At 31.5% G+C, this 10,539-nt stretch overlaps 1 protein-coding gene across 5 annotated transcripts; it reads right to left on the bottom strand.

Moving 5' to 3' along the window:
* Window positions 1-5,804: 5,804 nt before the first annotated feature.
* Window positions 5,805-9,679, bottom strand: LOC107632000 (protein GRIP-like). 5 transcript variants are annotated; one of them, XM_088503335.1, is made up of 10 exons: window positions 9,226-9,679; window positions 9,006-9,060; window positions 8,294-8,427; window positions 8,108-8,205; window positions 7,902-8,021; window positions 7,730-7,763; window positions 7,532-7,636; window positions 7,282-7,379; window positions 7,130-7,189; window positions 5,805-6,054 (listed from the first exon to the last, which is right to left on the bottom strand). In XM_088503335.1, the coding sequence occupies exons 4-7, from the start codon at window positions 8,189-8,191 to the stop codon at window positions 7,632-7,634; spliced, it is 243 nt and encodes an 80-aa protein (XP_088359461.1). In that variant the 5' UTR covers window positions 8,192-8,205; window positions 8,294-8,427; window positions 9,006-9,060; window positions 9,226-9,679; the 3' UTR covers window positions 5,805-6,054; window positions 7,130-7,189; window positions 7,282-7,379; window positions 7,532-7,631. The 5 variants fall into 5 exon arrangements, with proteins under 5 accessions (XP_088359461.1, XP_088359457.1, XP_088359459.1 ...); XM_088503331.1 differs by having other exon boundaries at window positions 7,532-7,578; XM_088503333.1 differs by lacking the exon at window positions 7,532-7,636.
* Between the last annotated feature and the right edge of the window lie 860 nt (window positions 9,680-10,539).

The following is a 10,539-nucleotide window of genomic DNA, read 5'->3' as shown; positions in this document are numbered from 1 at the left end:
AATTGAGCTATATACAACAAGTTTCTTTTTTATTTTTTTTTAAAGAAAATGATGTCACACATATTATTATATTATATATTCTACAAGTATAAATAATAACCTAGAAGATCAGTGGTTGAAACATTATTGGCAGGTGTAACATGGGTTATTGTTGCTACCGTTATTGGTTCTTGTACAAGAAAATTTGTGATATCTTTGCTTGTTGAACCCTGCAGAATTGAGTGTGCTTCTACGAAGTTTCTGGACAATAAGACACTTATCTCACCACTTTTTTATTAAAATTATATATTTACAAAGATAAATTATACAATAATGATCATAGATAAATTATATATTAAGTAAAATTGATGATGACTTAAAGCCATGTACTAAGCAATTTATTAGAACAGAGGCATAAGCTTTGAATTCAATATCTTCAAATAAAGAGATTAAACAAATACTTTAATTTATGGTTGCTTATCCTAGTACAAACAAAAACAAAATATACAACTCTTTTAAGAAAAAAATTCACTCAAAGCATGAAATTTTTAATGAAACTTAAGATATTTGACTAAAATAAGGAATAAGACTAGCACACCATTCAGAATTAGCAAACTTAGAATAATAGTAGACTAATACACCAATCAATTGACAAGTAAACAATACATATAATTCATGCAAGAGTCCTCTGAGGCCATGAAAGATTCTCTAGTACAAATAGTAGAAGACAATAGCTTATGATACTCATTTATATATATACATCTACATGGTATGGACAAGGGATTATAATTGATGAACCATGACCTTCAAAACTCATATTCCAATACGAAAATGTAATCAGTGTTCTTCTATTTCAACTTATGAGTCTCACGCAACATTTTCTCAATAGAACGCAAAGATGAATCCATGCTTGTGAGTTGGCTTTGCGTGTATGCAATCCACTCATCTACCATGGATCCAATCTACTCTCAATAAAAGCACCAATTAAATAAGTAACTACACTGCAAACAATTATCAAATCAATAAAGGGAATAAGAATGTATAGGTTAGAGTAAGAAGCAATGAAACAGTGAAAACAGCCCTGAACACAGGGAGCCCTGCACTAAGAATTCATAAGCATTATCAATGGTTATCTTTCATCCACTAGCAATTCCCTTTTAACAACCCATTTTTTCCAATCCGTTGCAAATAACTATGAGTTAGCACTGGCTAAATATCATTTGTGACGCACAACACTTACACTCTATAAGCATTTTTATTTTAACAATAACATGTATGTTATTTATATTTATAAGCAGTATCTTAAATAATAATGTAATGCAATGTCTACAATAATGTAACAATATCATCTTGAATAATGTAAAGACTGCAAAATCATTATGCTGGTTATCTCAGCTACCTAGATTTCATAATTTTTCAACCATATCATATCAATTCATATGACATTGCTTGGTGTCCAATTAATGCAATAACTAAGAAGGATCAAAGACAGAACTTCAATAGATTGCGGAAAGCGGATATTGCCCAGCAAGTGATTGTGATATAAATCATTAGACAAATTAAAGCATGGAATATTTGAACTTAAGGAGTAAAAAATGAAACACAAAATAAATTACCTGTTCCCAGTTTTTCTTAACCACTGTTAAAGCAGAGTCATATGACTGTTGCCTCTCCTTCATTTGAGAAAATTTATTCTCAAGAGCTGTATGCTCTACTTCTGCGTTTCTAATTTCTGCATAAGCTTTTAATTTTGAAACTGAAGTACAACAATATCAAGCTGTAATAAGAGAGCCATAAGTTCAATTAGAATCACCCATGCAGGTTATTACCTTAGTTCTTCCCATATGCTAGTGCTTCCAAGAGCCACAGTCAGGCCGAGAAGCGGCGCAGGGACCGGATCAATGCACAGCTTACAAGTCTAAGGAAACTAATTCCAAAAACTGATAAGGTACAATAGCTCATTTTAATTTTAATGTGTCTTAAATACTATAAGGTATTGCTATTTGAAACAGGGCATAGTTAATTTGAATGATACCATGAAAATATAAACATAATTAATGAATTTGTGAAGTTTCTGATTAAGAATATGTATATAGAAGGTGATTTAAACAATGTCGGATTATAAAAATTTATAGATATGATTTATAATATATGAATTTTCAATTCAAGTGTAACAAATTGATCTTGCAGATGGACAAGGCAGCTTTACTTATGTCTTTTGAAATCATGTCTTTTGTCTTAAAGCAAAACAAATTAGCCACTAAATGTTCAAACACTTTTGAGGTTGAATCAAGTTGCCAACACTGAATAGTGAATAATGTGTCACCTACCATGACCACTTGGTATCATGAATGAATGGTCATTGTTTGCAAATATGATAGGAATCTAAGAGTTTGGTTGCTAAATCAATAAGCATACACTTGCATTTCCAAAACAGGATAAGAGCTTTTTGTGGTAGTAATTGAACAAGGTACCTTAGTACTTATATCAAGACATAATAAATCTTAAAAACCATTCGATTGTTATTGGAAAGAGTTGGATTTAGAATCCAAACTAAAGTTTGAATTAAGTTTTTACTACTTCCATCAGCTGTTAAGTGTTATTAAAATACAATCCAAAAATAACAAAGAGTGAACAGAGCAAGTAACTAACAAATGCAAGCACAAATGACTAGAAATATAATATGCATCCAAACGAAGAATAAATGATTTGCTATCTGTACTTGTTATACTTGTTATCAATTTTTACTCTTTTGAGAATAGACATATGCTGACTCCACATTCTCTTAAAGCAAATTAAAGGCCCAACCCCAATGCCTATAATATATATAGTAACTCACCCTGCATGTACTTCAAGGTCCCATTAACTTTGCTTTCTATCTTCTTCTTCTTCTATACCATTGCTTCTCATTACTTATTAATTAAACAAGCCCAATATGAGGCACTCTCATTATATTTTAGCATTTTTCTTCACTTTAATTCTTACAACTCAAGCAAGACACCATCAGCTAAAGGGAGAGAAATCAACCTGAAAGTAGTAGCTAGCAAGAGGTTTTTATATTATATACTTTTCTATTCTGCCGAAAGTAGTAGTTGTAGTGTAGTGTGCTGTGTGGCAAAATAAGCTTTCATAAGAGATTATGTAGCATATTAGTTAATGTCAAAATAATAAGAATTATAATGATATAATAATTACTCATGCTCAAATTATAAAAAAGACTAATATAATTACTTTAGATCCAATAAGAGATCAGTGTGAAGAAGGATATTAGGTACTAGAGATCAAGGAAAGAAATTGAGTTGTAATATGCAAAATGAAAGTAGAGGTGAATCTGCTATCAAAGAGAAAATCATAATAACATTGATTATGAATTGAATTCTTAGTTACGATAGAAAGAAAGAGTTCAGCTAATTATAGTAATGACTAACTATACATAACTAACTTAATATAAAGTTGTTATCACTAACTAAAGGTAGCTACAAACAAAATTGATGAATGGAGGGTTTTTGGATTTTAATTCTTAGTCTTAAAACTGTAATTGTAATTGTAATTATATATCATGCATCTCATGCTTAGCTTATTCAAACCAAGCAATAAATAAAGCATATTTCATCAATCATGATGATGTCTTCATCAGCAGCAGCTCCTTCCAGTTACCGAAACCCTAATTCAATTCCAGCAGTAGTGAAGAGAAAGCGAAGTCAACCAAGAAGACCAGGCAAGAAATTAAAGAATACCTAGCTTGAAATCTGTTATTATATATGTGAATTGATGAATTGAAGCATGCAGATCCAGAGGCAGAAGTAATAGCTCTATCGCTAAAGTTGCTAATGGCGAAGAACTGTTTCGTGTGCGAGATATGCAAGAAAGGAGGGACCAGATCCTACAGTTGCACCGGCGAGGGGCAGTGGAAGCTTCGGCAGAGGGAGAAGGAGGTGTTGGTGGTGGGCACGGGTTGAACAAGGGAATTTGGGGGAGTTTGCGTCTCTGAACTTTAGACACGGGAGTGGACGCGGGAACATGTATTTTTAGTGATAAAAATCGACGGCTAATTTGTCGATTTTAATTTAAAAAAAACAACATATATAGCGTCTATTTTATAGATTAAATTTACACCATCCATTCCATTTTAGAGAATAATCTAAACCGTTTAAATTTATCGACAGCAACATTGTCGATATTTAAAATAATAAAATAGACGACATACTCGTCGATTTTAATTTAAAAAAAAATAACACATCTAGCGTCTCTTTTATAGATTAAATTTACACCGTTCCATTTTGGAAAGCAATCAAGACCGTTCACATTTATCGACGGCAACGTTGTCGATATTTTAAATAATAAAATAGATGCTATATTCGTCGATTTTATTTTCGACTTCTGGTGCATCAATGATATGACGATAATAGAAAAAAAAATTAATACATCATAAAAATATCGACGACCAAGCTGTCGATTTTAATATTTAATTTTTTTATTATAATTTTTAGTAATATCGACAGCAAGCCATCGATAATTATCGACGGCAGAAATAACCGTCGATTTTTGGCGTCGAAAAAAACGCTTTTTCTTGTAGTGTTTGTTTTTTTATCTCTATTTCAAGAAAGACATAAACTAAACGCTAACTAACGGTTTGAGACAGTTTGAAACAATACAACTCCTCCATCATTTTTACAATGAATTCATAATGAAAATTGTTTAGGTGGGATACGTAGATGATGAATTAATACATTAAATATCATATTGTTATTGTCAAATTAATTAGAGACTTAATTATTTTTAAATTCAAATTAGTTAGGAGCTTATTTTTTCTTACTTATTGAGATAAAACAATATTTTTTTATGTCAAACTGATTAAGAATTTATTTGTTAAAAAATTATTTATCTTAAAAAAATTAATGCAATTTTTAAAATTATTTTTTATTGATATATTATTTATGGTGGATGCTACCATACCTTCTCTAAAATAAAGGGTAAATTATCCCATGATATATATAGTGCTTATAATTATAATTAAGTTGAATGTTAACCATAATAATTAGGTATATATTCTCCTACTTTTCTCTCTTTCTTTTGTGATTATTTAAATTTAGTTTAGTACCGCCAGTCTATGGTGGTGGTGGTGGTTGTCACCACCGAAGAAATCTCTTTGCGATGAACTCACAAACCCATCAACAAGGTTACGTATTCAGCTCGTTACATGTGGCAACATTTGTGCTACCTAGGTACGGAGAATCTCTGCTATATAGGCGCCACTCCTTCTCAAACTCAGCGTAGCCTCTTCCACCCTCTCCTATATGGTGATAACATTTTCGGAGTTCACTATCTGCAAAACTTTTATCCCGTGAAAGTGATTAAATTCTTGTGCATAATTATCACCTCATCTTGCAAATCCTATTGTCTGCAATTAAATTCGACTTGATCTCCACCTCATCGACAACAATATCTTTAATCTCATGAGGATCCAAATCTACCATCTCTTGAAACTTGTATTTGACATCATCAACAACAATGTCTTTAATTGTGTTTATGACTTGAGGATTTGAAGAATCTTTTCAAATGTCACTACAAGAAAAATCACTTTTAACGGCCATTTATTTCGCTTTTAGCGGCAATAAAAATAGCCACTAATACATTTATCGGCAATTAGACATTAGCCATCTTATGCTTCGCCGCTAAAAGGTTTTAGTGGCAATTATAACATTTGTCGGTAAAGACCTTTTTAATAGCCGCAAAAAGTATATTTTATTATGCATAAAAATATATATATTTTTGCCAACAATAATTATTATTATGCATAATATAAATATACTGAAATTAATTACTATAAAATGAGATATTTTATTAAAATAAAAATATTGATACACAAATTTCTCTAAAAAATAATAAACTATGTTACAAATCTAAACAGCAAAAAATGCTACAAATTACAAATCTCCACGAGATTTAGATGCTATTCTTTCTCCTATCTTCAACAACCTCTTATCTATCTCCCAATTTCCACATTTTGCCTTTGCAACTAAGGGTTCCTCCACAGCTGAAAGGGAATTAATTTGAAGAGCGTGACCTTGATCCCTATGCCAAGAAAGAAGATGTGATTAAATGTCATACAAAAAATAGAAATAGAATAAAAATACAGTTGCTCAATAACTAATCTAAATTATTTCTTAACTAGCATTGCTAATGAGGTATTAAATTTGTCCATGTTACAAAGAATGGAAATATATAAAAGATTAACAATATAACAGTGTATAGATCATAATGACACCCAAAAAAAAATTCTCCATTGGTCGAGAACTATTTACCACAACAAGATTTTTCATTTCATTAGTGACTTCCCGCATATCCATCTAATATTCATTATAAATTTGCTGACATAGTCATGATGCATTAGTAGATCCATCTAATAGCAAGACTAACATAACTTACAAAGTGAATAACTTTTGAAATCATTAGAGACCTACGTGATGGTGCTTATAAACTCAAGTATCAAAGTGAAACTGCTATGGATCTTACTTAGTCCAGCAAGTTTTTTACTTTATCAGTGCTTAGCTTTAGTAGTCGATTAAACTTTCATTGTGTTTTCAAATCTCCCTCAAATAATCACCACCAGGGTGCAACAATACCCTGAAGATAGGCCTATCTTTTTTCTTCTCTTAATATTTTTGCTAGAAAATTACTTTTAGTTTATAACATAAATCATTAAAAAGTATTAAGAGTTGAAACTTACATCGAGATCAGACAAGTGTAAAAACTAGATTATTATCCTACTAAGCCGAAGATCGAATCTGAATCTAATTCAATTCAATATATTTGATAAATTCATTTTAAGTTTTCGAGCTAAAAATAGTTGGATCTGAAAATAATTTTTTAAAATTGTGTTAATAAACTATGAACTCTCCGAATTATTATTATTATTATTATTATTATTATTCCCAAACAAAATGACACTATGTATTTATTTATTTTATTGTTGAATTTATTACACAGGTACAAAAATACATATTATTGTAGTCTCCACGAAGACTAACATACAAAAATAAGAAATGGACAACTAATAAAAATAAACGAGGATGCAAAGTGAGTTTTTTCTCCCTGAAATAAGATATACACAAGGATGCAAAGTGATGTAAAAGATGACAAATATTACCTCTTTGTGGACTAAATTGGAGAAGCATCCCAATAACTGGTAGCAATACCTCCACTTCACCTGGTCACACAATTTTCATTATCATATTAAATACATGCTTTTCACTAGAAATAGAAAAATAAAAGACTATTTGCTTCCTTTGAAGTTTATACCTGTCTCAAGAAGCTTTAAGACATACTTGAAGAGCTAAGATATGGCGCTGTGATCGTGCTAGTTCTTCTTTTCTTTGAGCTTGTTGTCTAGCTAGGAGCTGACAGTAAAATAGGATCGAGGATCCAATTAAGGCAATAAAACAGGTTGCAATGTAGAAAACTTTCAACGCAGATACTCTTTACAATATACATTAGTGATAAATTAAAAGTGGGAATGGAATTACACCATAAATTAGGAATAAAGACATACCAGAATTTGCTGTTCTGCAGCAAAGGGGCTTAAATTCATTGAATCCACTTTATGCGAGGCTGTTCAGAACAGTTGAAATAATATTTAAATCCAGAAAACGTTATACTAGAAAATCACCAGATATTTGAAACAACGAAAATATACTTAAAACGCTCAGCAAGCAGAACAATTTCTGCCAGGATATAAATGAATTAATACCTGTGTTATAATTATCATTGTCACTGTGGTCAACCTGAGATTATAGCACAAGATTGTCAGACCAGCAGAATAAATATACAAGATCACATGAATGTTAAGTACCATATCTATGTCTCAATAATCATATGATTTACTAAAAGCAGGAAAGGAAAAAAAACATAAAAACAAAAACCTGTGGTCTTGATTGAAGAGATTGATGAAGATTCCTATTATCATCTGAAAGTCTAGATATTTCATTATCCTTCTCCTCAATCATTTTATCAACAATATCATGAAATGAAGCATGTTCAACCTATGAAGGGGAAAAACAAAGAAGGGGAAAAAATAATCAGAGGAACTAATGTCCATCAAGAACGTGTTTAAGAACTTTAATATCACCTTCAATTTTTTATATTGCAGTTTGAGCTCTTGCAACTCCTTTTTCATATCTTGTGCAGCAGTTGCTTCATTTTCAGCCTTCATTGAGTCACATTTGACTGCAAAGTTAAGTTGAGGTTAAACCTTCTAAAATTAAATTCATACAAGTATAAGCTACAATTTAATCAGGCAGCCAAGGTTTGTTACTTCGCCACGTTTCTTCTACATTTTTAAGGCTTAGTCCCAATTCTTCTTTCTCCTTAAGGTGCTGAGCATTAGCTGAATCAAGCTTTGTTTCTAAGTTCCTTACTAGTTGCTTGGCATTTTCAAGGGCCGTCTCTCTGAAATTTATAAATAAGTTGTTGAGACTGCGCTAAAGTAAACAGTGAAAAATAGTCTATCCTCTAGTTGTAGACAAATCATAGCACAAATCAATAGTCTACTCTACTCTACGGATGAGGGTTGATTGATTCAGGCTTTGAGAAATTGGAAGACTTTGGAATTAGGATGCTCTCACAAATCATAGCACAATTGTATTTTAAACAGTTACTTTAACAGAGATGCTCTCACAAAACTCTCACAATGTGAAAAAAATACATAAATAAATGAAATAAGAATACATTTTGATTCAACTAACAAAAAAGCTTTTCATCAACTTAGTAAAATGCCATACATGAATGTGCATTGTGAAGAACAGAGGGAAATCGATTCTCCCATAAAAATTAATTCATGTGAATTAGTTATATATAATTAGTGTACTATCAATATTTCCAAACTTTTTATTGATAAATAAACTGAACATAACTCAAACCACTGATTGTGTAGAGGAGTAAGACAATATTCTTAAAAATAAATAGAATAGAGCAAGTGCAGCACCTTGTAATCTTTTTTTCATCATTCATCTTTTTTTGAAGCTCACCATTAGTAACACTTCTTTGATAATCTTCAGAGGAAAACATAGAGCCATAAGATGCCTATGTTCAAAGATTGGCAACTAAGCACTCCCAAACACAAAACAGAACAACAAAATACAAACCTAAGAATGCAATACTATTTTATAAAAATTATGAAACAATTAAACTATAATTACATTACTAAATTGTGATTACTCAAAAAAGAAACAACAATTTAAATCAAACCTAAGAGGAATTTGAAGGTGAGCGACAAATCGGTAAAGTCTTTGTCCTTCGACATGATCGAACTCGAAACTGCAAAAATAATGAAAAGAAGAAAAGGATTATGTGAGCTTCTTCAATCGATTAAACTGAAAGAGATGTGCGTGGAGAGAGAGAGATGTATACTGGAACTATTGTTATTAATTCAACAATTCAACTAAATTAATCAAGTAGTATGTAAAATCAATCTACAAGCCTTCAACGACGACGATGGAGGAAGAGATGCTGAGGATCGAGGCTGAGGCGAGAGGCTTGAGTGAAAGAGGTGAACGGTGGAGAGTTTTCGATTTGACTGAGAGGATAGAGCACGGCACCACGGCGGAGCAGAGCAAAGGTTTCAAAATGCAGAACAGAGCACAGGTTTCAGAACGGCGCGAGTAGAAAAATACGATGGAGCAGAGCAGAACAAGGCATGAGCTCGAGCAATGAGAAACACGACAACGGCGAGCAGAGAAGAGGGATTACAGTAGTGGCAGATCTGGCAGCGCAAGGTAGAAACAACAACAACAGCGCAAGGCAGAGACGGTGCTGGAGGTGAAGAAAGTGGCGGTGGCAACTTCTCTCTCCGTCGTCTTCTTCTCCTTCTTTCTCTTCTTCCTCCTTTGATGGAAGTTCTCCCTTTCTTTTCTTCTCTTCATCACTCTCTGTCTCTCTCCCCTCACCGTGCATTTTTTCTTCTGTCTTTTCTTTTTCCCATGCAATGGAGAACCCTAACCTTCTTTTTATGGTGTTCTCTGATCTTCTAATCGTAATTAACTTTGTGTTTTATTGTTTTTTTTTTGTTATTAAGTTGGATTTGGTTTATTTTAAAATTGATAGAAAATGATAATCAAAGTTAAAATATGTATTAAAGATAAAATTTATTTTTTAGAAGAGACATTAAAAAATAAAAATTTTAAACGCACATAAAAAATAAAGTTTAAAATAAATTTAAAGACAACTCTTATAAAAAGTAAGATATTAACTTTGATTATCATTTTCTATCAAATTAAAAAAATTAAAAATATAAAAAGATAATAATTTTCTGGCAATAGTAATAATAGCCACTATAACATACAATAATAATGGCCAATATATAATTGCCGTAAAAAGATAACTTAAATTAAAAAATTAGTGGCCATTATGTTATTGCCACTAAAAGTTTGTCGCTAAAACATCATTTTTTTTGTAGTGTGTCTTTATGACTTTTATCATCACGGACCATAAGCTCTCTTCAACCTTTAAGTGCATCAATTGTATTCGTAAAGATATTTTCCACTTCATAAAACTCATATGGTG

Source organism: Arachis ipaensis, chromosome B1 (assembly GCF_059453495.1).
Source record: "Arachis ipaensis isolate K30076 ecotype BB chromosome B1, ASM5945349v1, whole genome shotgun sequence".
Taxonomy (NCBI): Eukaryota; Viridiplantae; Streptophyta; class Magnoliopsida; order Fabales; family Fabaceae; genus Arachis; species Arachis ipaensis.
Note: the sequence above shows the minus strand (reverse complement) of the source record. Positions and strands in the feature narration are given on the sequence as shown.